The sequence below is a fragment of the Lonchura striata genome, chromosome 4 (assembly GCF_050655825.1).
Source record: "Lonchura striata isolate lonStrDom1 chromosome 4, ASM5065582v1, whole genome shotgun sequence".
NCBI classification, from domain to species: domain Eukaryota; kingdom Metazoa; phylum Chordata; class Aves; order Passeriformes; family Estrildidae; genus Lonchura; species Lonchura striata.
In genome coordinates, this window is record NC_140706.1 from 26,995,772 (window position 1) to 27,015,360 (window position 19,589).

The 19,589-nt window shown below is 45.8% G+C and overlaps 1 protein-coding gene across 1 annotated transcript; it reads left to right on the forward strand.

Moving 5' to 3' along the window:
• Positions 1-16,659: 16,659 nt before the first annotated feature.
• On the forward strand, positions 16,660-18,171 carry GSX2 (GS homeobox 2). Its single transcript, XM_021529727.2, has 2 exons — positions 16,660-17,260; positions 17,442-18,171. Exons 1-2 carry the CDS (start codon positions 16,804-16,806, stop codon positions 17,780-17,782), a joined length of 798 nt encoding a protein of 265 aa, XP_021385402.1. The 5' UTR covers positions 16,660-16,803; the 3' UTR covers positions 17,783-18,171.
• The last annotated feature ends 1,418 nt before the right edge of the window (positions 18,172-19,589 follow it).

The following is a 19,589-nucleotide window of genomic DNA, read 5'->3' on the forward strand; positions in this document are numbered from 1 at the left end:
GCCCGTCACCCTCCGCGGGGGGAGGGGGCGAGGGGCGGGGCAGGAACAACAACAACAACATCCGGCCGCGGGCCCGCCCCGCTCCCAGCCGGCCGGCGCGTGCGGCGGCGGTGCGGGGAGCGGGCCCTCCCAGGGGCGCGGAACGGCTGCAGCGACCGCGGCGGTCATCGGGTCCAAGCCCTGCTGAAGGGGGTCTGCCTAGGGCACGGGGCAAAGGATTGTGTCCAGACGGTTCCTGAGTATCTCCGGTGAGGGAGACTCCTCAGCCTCTCTGGACAATCTGTTCTGGAGGGTGGTCACCTGCACAGTAAAGAAGTTCTTCCTCCTTCCACACCGCGCTGGAACTTCCTGTGCATGAGATTCTGGCCGTTGTCCCTTTTCCTATTGCTTGGCACCCCTGAGAAGAAGCTGACTCCATCCTCTGACATCCTCTCTGCAGATTCTCATAGATACTGATTAGGTTCCCTCTCAGACATCTCAATGCTGAACAGGCCCAGCTCCCTCAGCCTTTCCTCACAAGAGAGATGCTCCAATCCCTTACTCATCTTTGTTGCCCTCCACTGGACCTGCTCCCAGAGCTCCAAGTCTCTCCTGCCCTGAGGAGCCCAGAACTGGACGCAGCACTCCTGATGCAGCCTCACCAGGGCTGAGCAGAGGGGCAGGATCACCTGCCCTTCCCAATGCAGCCTGGAATACCATTGGCCTTCTTGATCACAAGGTTTTATCCCTTTTCTGAGCATCCATGAAGCCCACGGCACAGGGGGTTGGGGGGTGTATTTGGACATCTGCTGTGAGCTGAGGGGTTGCCCATTGGTCCCTCTGGTTTAGTACATGGAGATGTGGGGAAAGTGGCCCCTGGCCAAGACTGACCTGCTGAAGGCTGAGACCAGGTGTGTGCATGTCCCTTGGTACTGTCAGTTCCTGGATCTGCCATTCCTCTGGCAGCCTTGAATCCTCCGTGGAAAGCATCATGCTTAGGCCACTGTTTGCAGAGGAGACTAACAATGAATTTGCAGAGTAGCAGCCCATTTAGGACTACGTTGATGAATGCTAAGCAGAAAACCCTAAAAATTGCAGGAATTCTTCTCTCTTGGCAGTTTTGGTATTTTTCGTAACCAAAACTTAGAACAAAGACTGGGAAATGCCATTGTGAGCATAATGGCCTTAGCAACAGGTAGGCCATCAGCTCTTGTGACAACAGTGGAAGGCAATGTGACACAGGATATAGCACTAGTAGGATGACATTTTAAAAAGGGGGAGAAGATCTTTTTTATTTGACAGAGTAGATTGTTGGATTGCCTACTTGCAGCAGTAGCTAATATATAATGTCAGAGGGTTCAGCCTGAAACAGTAAAAAAAAAAAAAAAAGGTAAATCTGGGAATCATAGGAATCATAGAATGCATTTTACAGAAAATATAAAAACTGCATCTTTCCCTCACAGTAAATAATTTTTTGCTATGTCTAATACATGTCCTTGTAGAAAGTCCCTCTTCATCTTTCTTGTAGGCCTTCTTCAGGTATGCAAGGCCACATTCAGGTCACCTGAAAACCTTCTCTTCTCCAGGCTGAACAACCCCAATTCTCTCAGCATTTCTCCACCCCTCTAATCAACTTGGTGGCCCTTCTCTGGACTCGCTCCAGCAGGTCCGTGTCCTTCCTGTATTGCGGACCCCAGAGCTGGATTCAGTGTTCCAGGTGGGGTCTCATGAGAGCAGAGGGACAGAATCCCCTCCCTCCCCTGCTGCCCACGGGGCTCTGGGTGCAGCCCAGGACACGTTTGGGTTTCTGGGCTGTGAGTTCCCATGGCAGGGTCATGTCCAGCCTCTCGCCCACCAGCACCCCCAAGTCTCTCCCAGCAGGGCTGTTCTGGATCTGTTCATCCCCAGCCTGGGTTGGCAGGGGTGGTTGCCCCAACCCAGGTGCAGCATCTTGTACTTGGGCTTGTTAAACATCAGGAGATTCCTATGTACCTATTTCTCATGCTTGTCCAAGTCCTTCTGGATGGAATCCCATCCTCCAGGTGTGTTGACCATTCTTCTCAGCTTAATGTCATCTGCAAATTCACTGGAAGTGTACTAGATCCCTTTGTCTATGCCATTGATGAATATATCAAGCAGTGCTGGTCCCAGTACAGACTCCTGAGGGATATCACTTACCCCCGATGTCCATCGGGAGCTGTTGACCTCCACCTTCTGGATGCAACCATCCAACCACTTTCTTATCCATCTCACAGCCGACCCCTTAATTCCATCTCTCTCCAATTAAGAAAAAAGGATGCTGTGGGCTTTTACAGGCTTTACGGAAGTCCAAATAAATTACATCTGTAGCACTCCCATTGTCCACTTTCGTAAGTGTGAAGGGAATTCTGCATTCCTCTTTATTTTCCTAGTACTTTACATATCTTATTTACAATAGCCTCCTTTTCACATTATAACTTTTCCTTTGAAACCTGCAGCTCTTTTTTCCTGGCTTGTTTCGGTATATCATAGAATCATAGAATGTTTGAGTTGAAAGGGAACTTAAATATCATCCAATCCTCCTGCCATGGGCAGGGAAACTTCCACTAGACCAGATCACTCAGAGACCCATCCAAAGTGCCCTTGAACACTTCAACATCCTCAAAGGAAAGAATTTCTTACTAACATCTAAATCTAAACCTATTGTGCTTCAATTTAAGGCCATTTCCCCTTCTCCTATCATTACAGGCCCCTGTAAAAACTTCCCCTCCAGCCTTTTGTAGGCTCCCTTTAGGTACTGGAGGGCTGCTGTGAGGTCTCCCCAGTGCTTGTCCAGGCTGAAAAACCCCAGCTCTCCCAAAAGAATAAAACCAACCTATTTTCAATGGAGAGGTGCTTGATCCCTCTAGTCATCTTTGTCGCACTCCCCTGAATTCGTTATACTGATTAGTTTATTTTCTGAAAGATTACATTGCCATTTACTCTCCATTACTCATAAAGATCCTCATGGTGTATTTCTCAGGTGTAGAGTGTATATAAAGATGTGGCAATGCTGACTGGGTAAACCAGGGTAGAAACAGTGTGGTTGTGAGAGAATTCATAACACTGGCTTTGCTGCAAAGGAGAAAGCAGCATTTTGTGCTGTCACACTAGAAGTGTGACAGTATTTCTATCATGAGCTACTTGCAACAGGTTTCATTTCCTAAATAACAGAATTCTACAGAATAACACAGAATTCAGCTGAGTAATAATGCACTTTCATACTAGTATGCTTAACTCATGTTTAATGCACTTTTCATACTAGTATGCTTAACTCAAACAAATGTTTGAGTTACCAGATCCCTGTGCTGTGTGGCATGACAAGCTTGGTTAACTCACTTGGTGGATTTGATAAAGAGAAAGAAAGTCTCATGCCTCTCAATCTCAATTTAGGTGTATATTACTTGCCTAACAAATGCTGGTTCCACAGTCCACAGTTTTCAGGTGTTCAGTATGTGGCAGCCTTTAAAAGATAAGGAGCTGTGGTAGGTATAATGTAGAAGTTCTAAGTTTCTAGGCTGAGGTGCCCATGATGCTTCAGCATGTGTTCACAGCACCTGGTGTGCTTGAAGCCTTCAGCACTGGACTCAGCAGTACTGGACCACCCTCAGAGGCTGCAAGGAGACTCATCATTTTGTGCAGCTTGTTCTACCACCTGCACTGAAGAAGGCAGACCTGTCCTTTGTTTCAAGAAGTATCAGTGAGCTGTCACTTCTTCTCCACTGCTGATGTGTCCCTGCTATGTGCCAGCCCTGCCACCAGCCATGTACTTCCAAGTCCATGTTTTTACATCACAGAGTTTGCTTGTGATTATTTTGGTGTCTACTCTGACCCAACACTGTGGGACTCCCACTTACAGTTCATTATCCTTTCTTTGGGAACAGTGAGAGTAATGCCAGGCTGATACTAATTGCATTTTTAAGCAACTTAACTCTCATTATATCTAAATAAAGATATTAGCCTTAGAGTCCAGACTGGGGAGCATTGTGCTGCTGTTCCAGGTAGGAATGCCCTCCCTCCCCAGTGAATTTCCTTACTGCAATAGGGGAGAACTGATACTATGTACAGATCTCTCTAACAGAGGTACTCACTGTTCTCAGAGTTCTCTGTAAGAATTGCATATTGTAATCTAAAGGAGACTTTAAATAATTTCTTTTTTTGCAACTCTTTATTCCAGTTCCCTGTCTTCTGGTTTCTCCTTTTTTTTTTTTTTTTTTTTTTTTTTACTTTCCTTCCCTTTATTGTTTCTCCCTCTCCTTTTTTCTATGTTTCTTTCCCAGCTCCCCCTTTGTAATTGCTTCTTTCCCCTGCTTTCCTCTGAGATCTTTCAGTTGTTACTCACCTCATTCCTCCCACAGTCTTTGTCTTGTTTCTCCCTGTCTTTTCCTTGTTAATTAGTACATTGTTGGAACTTCTGAAGGAAATTGTTTCACGCAACAGGGCATCAAAGAACAAGCAGCAGGTGCAGGCGTAACCTTGTTCTTTGAACTCCTACCACTACTCAATAGCAAAGCAAAGCTGGCAGGAACAGCTTCTCTTTCCCTGATTAATTAAGAGAGGTAGCCAGAAGGAAAACAAGAGTGGGTGGTGATAGCAAGGAAAGGGGGCAAGCAGAAGCCAGAGGAGACAAGATAGAAATAACATACACTGCAGAGGGAGTTTAACAAAGCTACAGAACTGTAGCAAATCTCCAAGGGCACTCACATCAGGCTGTGCTTTTCTTAATGACCTGGTCTGCTCTGAGACCTTGTCATCAGTCCCTTCCCTTGACACAGACTCCCTCACCTCTGGGTTGGCTCCTCTGTCCTGCTTAAATGTCATTGCTCATGACAAATCTGGATAAAGTGTATCTGATAATGTACATGTTTCTGCTAATGGTAAAATCAAATAAAATTTTAAAAATTATTTACAGTATTTCAGAAACATGGAAAGGCAAAGTGAGGAACAGGTACATAGATAAAACTCACACACTAGAACTTACTATTAGTCACAGCATTGTATTTGTTTGTCTGACCAATTTCATTATGTCATTTCTTGCTGATTAACTGATTATTTTGCAAAATCCCTGTAAACCCCAAATAAATGAACCAAGATTTTCTGTGCAAAAATCAAAGGGAACTCTTGGCACCAAACCATTATGGTAAGTAATATTTCTATTTCTGACTTTCTGATGCAGGATTGAGTAAGCTCTTAGAGTAACAAGGTATGTTGAATAGCTCCATTTCATGTCCTTTTTTATTAGCCTTTTTTTTTTTTCTGTCAAGCAATTTATTTTATTTTCCTTTTGTTCCAGCTTCCTATATTGCATGAGGTTAATGAGACAAGTTCAAAAGATACCTCTATATAGAATATAGTATTTCTGAAAGAGACTATATCATAAATAAAGTACAGAAAGCATAAATTGCATGTAAAGAGAAAAGCAGATGCTTCCTTTTCAGAATTCCCTTAACATATAACAAAACAAAGAATAGAGTCCTTGTAGTTTCAAGTCTGTTAAAACTGTGGATGGGTGGAGTTGGATACTCCTGATCTTTCAAGACCAAATGATTACAAATTTCTGAAGGCAGAATATCCAAATCCATAAAGAATTTGTGATATGCTTGACTTAAAGATCTACTTGTGTTTCACATAATCTACAGGCAGGATAAACTCTTGGCTGTTTTTAGGCATTTCATTGGGTTTTGCTTTCTTCTTGGAGGACAACAATTTGTTTCTTCTCTTCCTACCAATATTAGAATGTAATACAACATACTGCTTGGCTTTTAGGGTTTTTTCCTATAATCACATCAATTAAACAGAAATACACAAAACTCTTTTGTATTTGATTTAAGATTAATCTAGCATTGAAACTGATGGGGTTTTATTCAGTGCTGGGAGACTAAAAGCATAAAGTCAACTAAGGCAAAATGTAAATAAAATCATATAAACACACAAATGGAACATCAAGTTTTAAAGACATTCTTAAAACAGCAGATGTACAATATCAATACTTTCTTCAGAAGGCCACCTTTAAGAAAGAACAGTATCTGCTGGAAGTGCTGAAAACAAGTATAAAGGAGTAATGTGGGCTGAGTCCTCTGCCATATATATTAGAAATACAGATACTGTAACTTGGGTAAAGCTGTGGTCAACTTCTATTCTTAAAAAAATGAACCAAAACATGTCCCACAACAAAATGGCCAATGACAAATGCAGGCCTCCCCCAGCTGCTATTGGAGTGAACAATCACACCTCCCTCAATATCAGTGCAGATTTTAAACTAATGTCTTCTTTTTTTCTTGTTTCTTTGGTTTTCCATCCTTCAGTACCTTCTTGTAGTTTATGTTTATTCTGAGGACAGCTGTTTTCCTCTTGGTAAATATGACTAAATGACTAAATTGTTTTACTCACTGTCTTAAAGACATAGTGGTGATTACTTAACTACTGCAACTGAACTATAAATCTCAAAGTCACTGTAAAAAGAAGTAGCTTTTATATTATGAAATTGTTAAAATAAGATTTACTAATCTGTATTAAGGTGAAATGTCTTCATGTAACATATTTTAGAGAATTAGACAATGCCTTTGTCCATTTTTGCTTGAGAATAGAAAGTGCAAAAGTTTTTATCCTTCTTAAAGACAAATACCCTCTGCTATGCTACCCACATGTTGGAAAACTAGAACTATGTAGTCCTTTAGGATCAAGAACATAATTCTTTGCCTGTCAAATTATTCTGATAAATTACATTATAATTACTTCCTCATTAGTTACTGTGACAAATGTTGATATAGAGAGAACAGGGAAGGGTATCTTTCATTTAAAATCATCAAAACATGAACAGTTGAGATTTCCTCTGAATACTTTCAAGTTCACTAGTATTTGGGAATGCTAACATGTTCATTCCTATTGCATATTAGCAAAGAGAGATTTCTAGCACGTCTCGTTCAAAAATGTCATTTTTATTTCCTTTGGAATATCTTTAAAATAGCATCCTTACTGCTTCCAAGTAGATATTTTTTCTCTCTGATAGTACTGGACATCATCCTTAAACAATGAAAAAATAGATATTTTCATTATGAGTTGTTTAAAGTGTGAAAAATTAATGTATAGTGGAATATATTACATTCCTAGAGCATGACTTCCTCAAGGAAGGTAGGGAACAAATAACAATTCCAACCTCTGTGATAAAGCATGAGAGAGGGGAATAATCTGCAACCTCAAAACAAACTTACTTTCCTTTCAAAGCAAGAGAGACATTGGAAAAGAATATCCTTTCTGCAGGATCCAGTTCCTTCAAGTTCATTTTTGACTGCTAGCAGTCTCACCCTAAGCATCACCTGATGCAGCTCAGTGAAAATCTGCTTTATCGCATCACTATGTGAGTGCAACAGTTTCTTGATGTGCATGTGAAGAAGAAGCAGAGGAAAAAGTTGCACATCTGATTCATAGGTACTTTGTGATCAGATTCACTGCAGCTCCTTTATGACATTGGAGCAGAGTTTTTCTCCCTCCAAAGAGACTAGAGTATCAATTCCAGCCTGCAGCAGAGAATTAAATTAGTGAAGTTTGGGTAACTGATCTGTTTGTACACGATGGCAAACTTGTACCAGAATGTCCTTGCAAGCAGGAAAATAACCTATGTAAGTTCTTACCCACAAAGGAATGGGAAAGCTGCATTAGGCTTCCTCTGTCCAATGAGTTATTAAAGTACAACCAGATTCAGCAGGCTCTTTGCAATTCTTCAAGGTGCCTTATGAAGCACTGTGATGCTGAAAAAAAGGAGGTTTTTGCCAATCTCAGTTCTGCAACTGTCTTGCTCTGGCACCCTGGACAAAATAGATTGTTTGAATATGTACACCTTTCCCACAGTGGGTGAATTACTGGAGGGACGCCTTATTAATGGGGATGCTCCCAGGAGTTTTTCCACTGGGTAATACCTTAACATACAGGTGTTGTTTCTATGTGTGCATCTAGGAAGTGTGATCATGGCTTTTATTTTTATTTCTTTGGTATCCTTGAAAGACCTTTTGTAGCTCTGGAGAATGAGCTGACCTCCTTTGTTCCCCTAGCCTGAAAAAGGTCATATTTTGTTTAACTAACCTTTGAAAACACCAGGCCAAATTCTACTCCCACTGCACCATTCAGAATAGCTGCAGAGTTATTCTGTCTTACAGCTCTGAGCTGAGAGTAGTATTTTACCCAAAGCTTTCCATCTTCTGACTTGTAACTAGTCTGTCCTAGTACATCTGAGAGTGCAGACAGCCACACCTCTTATACACTGTAGTGTTACTTGTATTCCAGACACATACATGTTTTAATAGGAATATTCATTCCTTGGCTCAGCTGAAGTGTAAAAGAGAGAACACAGACTGCTAATGTGGACACAGTTGTGTCTGACCTACTCTTAAAACTTTGGACTCCTTTTTGACTGATGTTTTTTCATCTGGTCAATGTATCATAGTAATTTTTTTGCACAATAAACTTGTAACTTATACCTTCCTGGTTATATCTTCTACCAGTTTAGGTTCCAACACTTCTTCCTCCTTCAGAGGCTTCATACTGTTTTAGATTATTTGGTTGATTTTGGGGAGTTTCTTTTGCTTTAATGTGTTGGGGTCTTTTTACTAACTTTATACAATTATTTTCAAGACATCTATCATTCTTTTTTATTATATTTTGGCATAGCCTCAATATGATAGCATATTAAATAAGCGTTGAACTAATATACTTAGACAAGGTCATAAAACACGTGCAATTATTTTGTTTCCATGATTTTTCAAACAGAAGGCTTCAAATACAAGTTTGAACAAGGTATTCATGAGAAAGAAGAAGCAGACTACACAAAACCTTTTTTATATTTTTTTAGTAAAAACATTCATTTTTATTTCATTTTTACATGCTTATATTGTGTCCTTCTTCAATGTTACTTTCTTCATAGGAAGGCAGGAGTAGGGTACCTCTAGCCTGTAGAGGTAACCTAGTCACTCAGACTCTGCTTCCTGAAACTTTTGGTTTTGTTCCTATATTTTAAATTGAGGATAAAAACACATGTAAAAAGATGAATGTGATAAAGAGCTGCTTCCAGCTACAGGCATTAGATACTTGTTTTCCCATAACACCTACTCATGCAAAGCCAAGACTATATTGTGAAAATGGAACTGAAAAAATGAGAGGATTTGGTTTATTTCTTGTAGAGCTTTACAGATTGTATCAAAATCTGACCAATTCTGACATATGAAAAAACCTGACTACTTGGACACGTATGGCTTTTATTACACATTGTAACAACAAATGTAAAAACAGAGTGAAAACCCAAACAAGAACAACAGTTTCTGTTGGAGCAGAGGCAGAACACTGAACAGGCAATGAGTAGGGATGGTACAGGGCAGAGGACAGGAAGGATACAGCAGAGCACTACTTCCACACTTGCTCTAGGCACTCTGTGGACCTTAGGTTTTAGGAGTACAAATCCAGCATATTTTTTAGACAACATATTCCCTGAAATAATCAACAATTTGGAATTAAGTCAGTACTGTTTCAAAATGGATGTTAAGCAGAGTTGTATGTGTCTTCAGAAAAAGTCTCATCATATCAGGGACTGTTACATAACAGTCAGAAATGTGTCAAGTTTTCTCTTAAAACTACTTCTATTTCACATATTCCCATTGGTAAATCCCACAAGGAGTTCCAGAACCTTATTTCTCTCATAGTTAGAAGGGGGTTTTTTGCCTTTTTTTCCATGCTAGATTTCTACATGGCCAGAGTATATCCACCTGTTTTTATGATAATACTCTTCTTTAGATGGAGTAGCTCTTCTCTCTTGTGGATATTTACCTCACTGGTATAAAAAAAAATCATGTCTCCTCTCTCTGAGTCTTCTCTTTTCATGAGGTTCCATGTTCCTCTGATACTATGCTTTTAAAGCTCTGTTCACTGGATGTGCTGTGATCTAGTTTTTTTCTGAGATGGACATGGAAATCTGTCTGCCATCACTGATGAGCATGCACAGTGTCATGGGCTTTGACCATCTACGTGGGTTTCTCCATGTATGGTTGACATGCTCCAGAGTCCACAGGCACAGTATTTCTGTCTCCTTAGTGCAATGGCCTTGCCTGTTCTGCTCTGTCACACCTGTCACCTAGCCACACTGCAGTGATGCTTTGTAGATAGACATGGTTTAATGTATCTGGGTTGTTAATGTCACGTTCAGCAGTGGAGCTCCTAGTTTGTTGTTCATCACTGCGCTTCTTCCAGTATGGGACTCCAGCCTCCACAGGTACTGCCTTCACCTCCTTCCTATGAATAGTGAAGTCCTATTGTCTGTGGCAAGAAAGCAAGTTAAACAAAGTATTTCAACTTCTTCTGAGACTTATCCTTGAGGAACTCTGTCGTAACTGTATTCCTGTCTGCTTTCTGAATTTGGAGGAGTGGTATCATCTCTCCTTAAGTAATTCCTTCATCAGGCTACAGTTCTTGAACTATACCACATCCATACTTTCATTACAGGAAAAATAAAGAAATTATAACCATTTTATTTGTTTAGGTTTTGTGAATTAAACTCAAAATTTACAGTTTTCTGACTGTGAAATAGTTAGCTCCTACAATATGATATTTTTTGATGACCTCTTCATTTTTCTCACAAGCAGCATTAAATGTCCATTCCTGTTAACCTGCCTTTTAAAAATGTGGTACTTCCTGTGGTAGAAAATTCAAAAGACTGCATCTTGATCACTATTAGGCAGAATGCTTCAACTTAACCATGACACCTAAGGATCGAAATTCATGAGGTCTGAATTTCAAGGAGAGAAATGGAGTAGAATGTTTAATATTACACAGAATTTCATGTTCTTTGTTGGATTGGGGCCTGTATCACTACAAAGTATCAATCCTGTGTTGATTTGTGGTACATCACTGTAAAACCAAAACAGATCATGATTGGTGTGTTCTAGAGTCCGCAGCAGCATTTTGAATCCTTGTTCTGACTAACATAAGCTTGGGGTTTCATCTCTATCTCCCAACATAAAACTCCACTGAGGCTGCTGCAGGGGTTTAACTTTATCCCCTTTAAAGATACACCATCACAGCTTTCTCTCACACATATCATGCATAACAACTATAGCAGTTTTAGCTGTTAGAGCTGTAAACAGCAGCCAGTAATGAAACTGCAGCCCAGACCACCTGTAGTGTCTGGCCTGATGCTGCCCCATACCTGAAGAGTACTAGAAACACGGCAGACTCAAAGAAATATCAGGCAAGACTGTGGATAACAATCTCATTGGATATTTTCTTATTCAGTCTTCTTCACATGATCTCTTATAGAAGGGCACTCTGGTGAGGAGATGCAGACAAAAGATTTTTGCTCCCATTGAAGGGAACCCATCAAAGTGCTAACACTCTTTTTAAGAGTGTTGAAGAGGGAGAGAATTAAGGCCTACGTTTGCGTATATATGAGCAGACCTGATTGACTTAGGGAAAACTTTGCCCCTTTCCCCCTCCAAATAAAATGTATAGCATAATTAAGCCTTCTGGCTGCTCTTTACATGAAAGATGGTTGTGTCTGTGGGCCTGCAGGTAAAAGCAAAAGGCACTAAAAAGTAGACAAAGGCTGCTGCTGGAGCTCTTTGGAAGCACTCATTCAAAAACAAGGGATCAGTGTCTCCCTGGAGGACTCATGTAGAAATTTACTGCTAATCGTGGGAATGAGTAACTTTATGAACAGCACCAGCGTGAAGTAGCATCATCTCTCCGAAGGTTGGAAGATGTAGCAGGTTTCTTCCTAGAGAGAGGGGGCCGCTCCTGCTGGAGCTCCGTGTCCCACCATCCACCACCACCCCCACTCCACAAGGGGCGAGAGGGCACTGGGGCAAGAGGGGCTCGGCAGTCCCAGGCAGGGCAGCCGGGGGCCTGTCCTTCCTGAGAGAGTGCAGGAGTGCCCCTTCATTCCCTCGGAAACGGCCCCATGTCCTGGAGGGGGAAGGGAGTTGCTGTGCCAAGCTCTAGGTGGGGTAATTTATGACCAGGGATGGAGGCAAAGGAAATCTCTCACGGAAGGGAAGGACACTAGGGATCAGCATCTGCGGGGAAAGGTGGGAAGTTGCCTTTCCTCTCCTCAGTCCAGAGAGAGGCTTTGCGTCCCTGCCCTCTGGGGCCGAGGAGGGAAAGGCGGATGCCCGAAGATGAGCAGAGTTCCAGGAGTGGTGGGATCTCGGCCTCCACTGTGCCCTGTTCCCCCAGGCAGCGAGTGCAGGCGGCACTGAGCGCTCACTTCCCCGGGACATGGTTCCCGTTCCCGGCTTGGCCGCCTCCGGCCCCTGCCCTTAATGAGATTCTTTGAAATCCAAAAAAGCGAGATTTAATGTTACATCCTTATCTTTGGAAGAGCGCAGTTTTCTTGCCGCGGCGACGTCACTTGTTAAACAATCCGCGGCTGAGCCCCTGAAAAGAGAGGCATTGCACCCTTCGTGCTGAATACGCTTCTCAGTGCGCATAACGCCAAGGCCTTTTGATGTCTCACAATGTGTGTTACGCCCAAAGATTGTCTCTTTGGACAGATCTACAACGCTTGGCTTCATGTTTGGAAGTTAAATGGACAGCGAGGTTGTAGAAACTCCCACGCTTGAAGCTGGCGCAGACACTCGGTACTTTCGCCTGTTACTTTCCATGAGTGAAAGCGGCAGGGGTGGAGGGAAGGGGCTGCTGGTTTAATCCGTGCTCTGAGGCAAAGGGAGGGGGGAAAGCAATCCGGACTTTTCCTCTCTTTTCTTTTCTTCAGTTTATTCTTTGGCAGCCTTAAAATAAGAGCTATGTGCAAAGCGTGCGCCCTGCCTAGGTAGCTGGCAGTCGCTGGCAATGTAGCTGCTCCATGAAATCAAAATTTATGATTATTCAAATGTTGGGGACTGTGAAAAGAGAGGAAGAAAGAGAGAAAATTAATATTGCAGCTGTTCTTCTGATTAATGAGAGATAATTGCTCATGAAAAGTCACCCCTGTGGCATTTTGTTGTCTCCTGGATCTTTGTTCTTTTCCACTATTATTGAGGACTTTCTTGAAGACTAAGCGGTTCTTTTCAATTTTTGGTATTCAGAAAGTGTTGCTTGGTTACAGATAATGGAGAAATCTCGGGCTATATTGGGTAAGATGTGCCACAGACAGCAATATCACAATGCCACTTTCAGAAAAGGATGGATACAAGTTAACGATGCGCTTTCAATAAAACATTAATAGACTTGTTCACGCTTTTATAATGACCGCCTTAATGGGAGCTGGGGGCAAGTCCTGTCTTTAGATTGCGTTCACTTCAGAAAGGCCAGCCTCGGGATTGCCGATCACTTTGGAAATTAATAGGAAATCAATGCTAGAGTAGCGAATAAATGCGATTATAGCGCAGGAGCCCGCGGCCCCTCTCTTACCCACGCAAGGCTTTATTTTGAGCGGGACTTTCCCGGACGGGAACTGCTCCAGCCCGGGGCGCAGCCTGCCTAGTCCCACCGCATGTCACCCCGGTGTGATGTTTGCGGCCATGGCTGCTCTGCAGGTGTTGTTTTGGGGGTTTTTTTTAGGTTTTGCGTGGGTTTTTTTTTTGTTTGGTTTGGGGTTTTTTTTTTTTGTTTGGTTGGTTTTTTATTTTTCTGGTTTTTTGGTTGTTGTTTTTTGTTTTGGTTTGGTTTTGTTTTGTTTTTCAGTTTAAAACATGTCCCCGGGCTGCGGCACTTTCCGCTGAAGCAGCTCCTCCCGTGAACTCCGCGGAGATGCGCGGCTGAAAGCCGGCACTTTCTCCAGGCGGGCATGGCTTTTTCTTCTGCCGGGGTTGGGGGAGGGAAGGGAAAGAGTTGCTTTTGTCATTTAAGCCGTGAATCTCTTCTACATAAAGGTGTTAGAGACATCTGGAAGAAAAGAGGGACCAGCACCCAGTCCTGCGCTCGGCGGACCAGGGGAGCGGCTCTGATGTTCTTTTTGAACTGCTCCACTTTCAAAAGGGGGCAATTTCGTTACATTCTCATTTGTTACACTGTCTTGAACTAAAGGCAGACAAAGCTATACTCTGTCACCCCGAGCAGAATGAAGGGAATCAAAGGATTTTCCCTTAAAAGGACTAATTTTCTCCTTGAATTATGAAAGTAATGGCTAGGTAACAGCCTGTGCTCTGTACCCAACTGCTTAATACCTTCTAAATCCTTCCACGTGGCTCTCCCAGTCGTAGCAATTAGAGCTCATTATAGGCTCATAAGAGCTCTCATTTCGGGGATTACTTAATGGACAATGAAATTTTATCGGACAGAATTATTGAAAAATAAAATTGTAACGAGGCCGATGTGATGTGGGCGCACGCCTTGCATCATTCCGCCTGGTTTGGGATGTCTTTGCTTTCAAATGACTTCTTTTCTTGCTCTGGCTTTCAGGGGTGGGTTTTTCCTACTGATCTCTCTCTTCCCCTCCCTTTTATCACTGCGTTCGGTTTATTATAACAATTACAAATTGCAATTTTGATCCGACTCTTTCTCTGTCTGCCTTCCCTTACGACAGCCCCTCCCCAGATCCACTCCATCACTGCAGACAGCTTTTTCCATCGAGGTTTGGGGTTGTACTATTATATTTTCATTTTCCAGAATAGTATCTCCTAAAGGAAAACAGAAAAATTAATTTAAAAAATTAAAATAAAATGCAGATATCAATTCAAACCTTCTCCAGATACACTTTGCTTTAAACGGGAAGAGCCGAACCAAAAAATGCCATGTTTGTGCACGGTGACCGTGACTAGAATCTCACGGGCCCCACGGGAGCTCAGGAGGCAGAGCCCCGGGGATCCCCGCGGACCCGGACCCCAGGGCTCCGCGGGCTGCTGCGGTCGCTGGGGCTCCAGGGCCTGGCGGTCGCGGGGCCTCGGCTGAGTCCTGGGCAGCAGTTTGGGGAAAAGTAGGTGAGGTTGGAGCCGACCCGCCTAAACCCCGCGAGCCCCTAATTGTTGTCACAAGACGCGGGATTAGCGCATTGCTGGAATAGCTGTCTGTTTACACTCAGGAGCCCCCGCCGGCCGGTAAACACTTTCTAATTGAATTCTAATCACATTCAAATAGCCACATAACAGACCTCAGCTGCAATTCATAAAACTTTAATTGCTATCCATAAATCCTCAGATCACCGAGTGCAGGGTGTCCCTAAAAAAGCTGTTGCATGGTGCCTGCCCGGGGAGGTGCGAGGGGAAAAGGGGAGCAGGGCTAGGGGAAAGCCGGTCCCTGCACAGCGGCACCGCCCGCGGCAGGATGGGGATGGGGATGAGGACGGGACAACACGGTCGAGACCGGGCCCTTCTCTTAGCAAGGCTCGAGTTCCCGGGCGAGAAAATGCCGGCTCCTTCAGAAGGCGGTTTTATTTTGCTGGGTTTAACAGCGGGAGACTGGGTGTGCGGGAGGGATGATAGGATGCCCGCGGCCCGGCCCTTGCACTAACCGCTTCTAAACACGTTTCGGCTATTGCTGGGCTCCCGAGTTTCTGGTTAGCCTCCGGCAATCAGGCATAGTCTGTGTTTTCTGCTTTAGAGCACAATTGTCACTTCCCTTTCCCGTGTCAAGTGGGATGGGATCCGCACTGTTTTAAACGCCGCTTCGCATCTACTAAACAAGCACGCGATAGTCCTTCTATTAACGATAAGTCTCTTCTTAAACTCCCATAAAACAGGTCATTGGAAAATCGCGTAATATGCTGCGAATACCTTGGCTTTGTAATGCATTCTGAAATGCTTCCGAGCCACCGACCGTATTTAGCTGTTTATCCAATTTTAGTTTGAATGATTGCTTCAGCAAACTTGGTGGAGATCAAAGAATCCCTCCCTGACATGTTCGCTTTTCATTAGCGCTACGCACTGCGGTCCTGGAGAGGCCGGGAAAGTTCGCTTGGAAGTTTTCCGTTTTGATACCGTTTGGCTGAGAAGTGTCCAGATATTTGAAGGCTTTGTCCGTTGCAGTAATTGCCAATTTGGCAAGACTCCTTTGAGGTGAAAAGGGCGAGGAGAAAAAAAAGCCACTCAACCCACCCTGCGTGCGTACGTATGCACAGACGCACAAACGCGCTCCATCCCTAACCTTATATCCATGGCTGCTTGTGTACCTGGCTCCTCTGATGCAGAAAGAGCCTCCTGAAGGAGTCCTGAGTGCAGGGAGTGGGCCGGACTGGGGAAAGGTGTTGGCCGCAGGCCTCTGTGGGATCCACGGCCCTTTGGATGTTCTTTTACTGGGGGTCAGGGGGGCGGAGTTGAACCGCGTGTTTCAGGGCATTACCTGCTCTCACCTCTCTTTCCCTCACGGCGAGGGAAAGGAGCGTTGTCCTTGGGGAAAACCCCCGAGCAGAAATTCCTTCCGATTAAATTTATCCCCAGCGTCCCGGGTGTGTTGACAGAGAGACATGCGTGCGAGCGCGGCGTGTGACGGGGCCGCGGAGCAGCCGCCCCCTCCCCGCTTTCTCTGCTCCTATAATTTATTTGAGGCGGAGGCAAAGGAGTGAAGTCATCGGGCAACGAGCAAGCACGCACACTTTGCCCCCCTCCCCTACCCCGCTTTGGTCCCCCCCGGCAGCCTCTCCTGCCGGCCTGGGAAGCCGGGGAGATTTAGATCTGCGGGGCTTTCAGCCATCACGTGTTTAAATACTTGATATAAAACCCCGGCGCAGGGGATCCAGGCGGGGGGACTTTAAGACCGGCCCTCTCCAGGGACCCTTTTGTTCAGCTCTCAAACATAAGCACCTTCTCGACTCGCCAGGACTTCAGTGGCAACTTGGCCGAGCAGGAAAACCCGACTTTGGGAGAGCCGCCCCCGGCCTCGCAGCCCTCCGCAATGTCACGCTCCTTCTATGTCGATTCCTTAATCATCAAAGACTCCTCGAGGCCGGCTCCGTCCCTTCCTGAGCATCATCACGGCCAGGACTTCTTCATCCCTCTCAGCATGCCTTCCCCCCTCGTCATGTCGGTGTCGGGCCCGGGCTGCCCGTCCCGAAAGAGCGGCGCCTTCTGCGTCTGCCCGCTCTGTGTCACCTCGCACCTGCACTCGTCCCGCGGCGGCGGCGCCGGCGGGGCCATCCCTCTGCTCAAGAGCCAGTTCCCCGCGGCCGCAGGCGAGGCCCAGTGCTGCCCGCGGAGCGGCCACGCTCACCACCCGCCGCAGCACCCGCCGCCCGCCGCCGCCGTGCCCGCCGCCGCCGCCGCCCTGGGACACCCTGCGCATCACCCACCTGCCTGCGCCGCCACCACCTACAGCGTCAGCGACCCCCGGAGGTTTCACTGCCTCGGCATGGGTAGGAGCCCTGCGGCCGCCGGGGAAGGGGGGCAGGGGGAGAAGGGGTGTCGCCAAGGGAGAGCGGCTGTCCCGGGTCGGAAAGCTACTGGGGAATGTCTTCTCTCTGTCTGTCTGTCTGCCTCGCCTCCCTCTCCCACTCTTCCCTGTCCCGCTGAAGTTCGTATTTCTCTCCCGTCCAGGAGGGTCCGAATCCAGTCAAATTCAAAATGGAAAACGGATGAGGACTGCTTTTACTAGCACCCAGCTCTTGGAGCTGGAGAGGGAATTTTCCTCTAACATGTACCTGTCCCGGCTGCGGAGGATCGAGATAGCCACGTACCTGAACCTGTCTGAGAAGCAAGTGAAAATCTGGTTCCAAAACAGGAGGGTGAAGCACAAGAAAGAAGGCAAAGGCACCCAGCGAAACACGCACGGGGGCTGCAAGTGCAGCACCAGCCAGGGGCATTACCCCCGGTCAGAGGATGAAGAGTCTCTATCCCCCTCATCGGCTACCGAGGATAAAGAGATCTCCCCGTTATGAGCCCGGCTGGAGCTCCGCTCCTGCCGCCGGGTCCCAGCCCGGAGCGAGGTGGCGGCACGGCGACTTACCTGGCACCGCTGCCCACGGACGGCAGCCCGCTAACCTGCAGCGGGCTGGCCCTCGCCGCCGCGGAGGTTTCATTGTCATCCATTCGCAGTAATAGAAATAGAAGTGTATATATATATATATTTTTTTTTTCGGAATGCAAACGTTTTAGTCGTGGGAGGTCAACCTAAACGTTATTTATGTAACCCCAGGAGAGAGCACCTGCTCATTTCAAAAATGTAACATGGGACAAGGCTCGCATAGCCCAGGGTGTCTTCCTCTGTATCCCCACAGGCAATTTAAAGGAAAAAAAGAAACACATTTGAAGCCGAAAGGCGACAGAGAAAAAAACAAAAAACTAACCTGAAAAGCAAATTAAAACCTGTAAAGAACCTACTGGACGGACTTCTTAACAAAAATAAGAAAAGTCATAATGATCGCCCATTTGGGTTTGGGACGGCTGTTTGTCTGTGAATAGTTTTATATAAAAATTATATTTATATTTATTTAAATAAATGAAATCAGACGAGAATTTAACTTTTTTCCTCTTACCCCCCCGACTCCCCCTTCCTCTCCTGAAGTGTTAGCCCAGTCGCAGCAGCGAAGGTGCACTGGCTGGGCAAGGTGCTTTCCTTTGCAGTCCTTGTCCTTCCCACGGTGAAAGCATCGCTGTATATGTGTCCGATCTGCGTAAAGAGTGAAAATAAAAGCCATCGGCTACTAACACGAACATGTTTTCTGTTCCCCTGTGACCCGGGACGGCTGGGGGGCGGAGAAGGGGGGGAACTCCGCTCCGGCCGGAATGCAAATACAGCCGGTCCTCTGAGTCCAGCAGCCTTGTGTTCCTTCCCAAGCCGAGCCAGGGCACGCCCTCCTGGCGACTGACAGCTTTCTCCCGTCTGCCAGCCCTAAGGCACCGCGCTGGGGACAAGCGGCTGCCGCTGGCAGGGCCGCCGATCGCGGCGCGGGGCCGGGAGAAGGGCTGTGTGCCGGGATCCCCGCCCCGCCAGCCTGGTAGCTCCGGCTCTTCCCTCACCGAGGGGGCTGGCTGCACACGTCGACCCTTCACCAGGCTGAAGCTCCGTTTAAGTTATTTTACAGGTCGATGTTAAGCAGAGATCAGGGTTTGTTTTTCCCCTCAGGCGCCGGAACAGCGTTAGCTCTTTTCGGTGTTGATTTCATTAGGCACCCTGACCAGGCTTAGGGAGAAGATCTGAGTGCAAACCCGTTAGGCTGAGGCACGGTTGAAGTCCTCAGCAATCTGCGTCGGGCCGCGCTCAGCCACGGGTCCCATCCTGCCTCTGCCTTGGGCAGCCCATCCTGAGCTCCTTGCAGGAGAGTTACAGGTGGCTCATGAGAGTGGGATGGACCTGGAACTAGTCGGTCCCAAATGACCCCCTTTACAGTTTTTTTCCCTAGTTCCTGAGTACTGACAGACAGCAAGCTTATATACAGCAAGCAATATAAGCAAATCAGAAATGCCTTTTGCACATTATGTTATTTCTCTCACCTTTTCCTTGGATGGATTTTCCACTAATCCAATATACACTTTTGACTTCAACCTCTGAAACAATCCCTATATTTATCGTGTTTTATCCCTAACTTCGGAGCTTCAGCTCAGAGGTACGTCTCCACATTGACTTGCCTGCAATCACCCTGGCTGCTGAAGAGAGAGGCAGGCACAGCACAGGGACACTTGCACTGCTGGCCTGTCTTGGAGGAGAGGCCAGATGCATGGGCAGGGCTGGGGCAGGATGGAGAG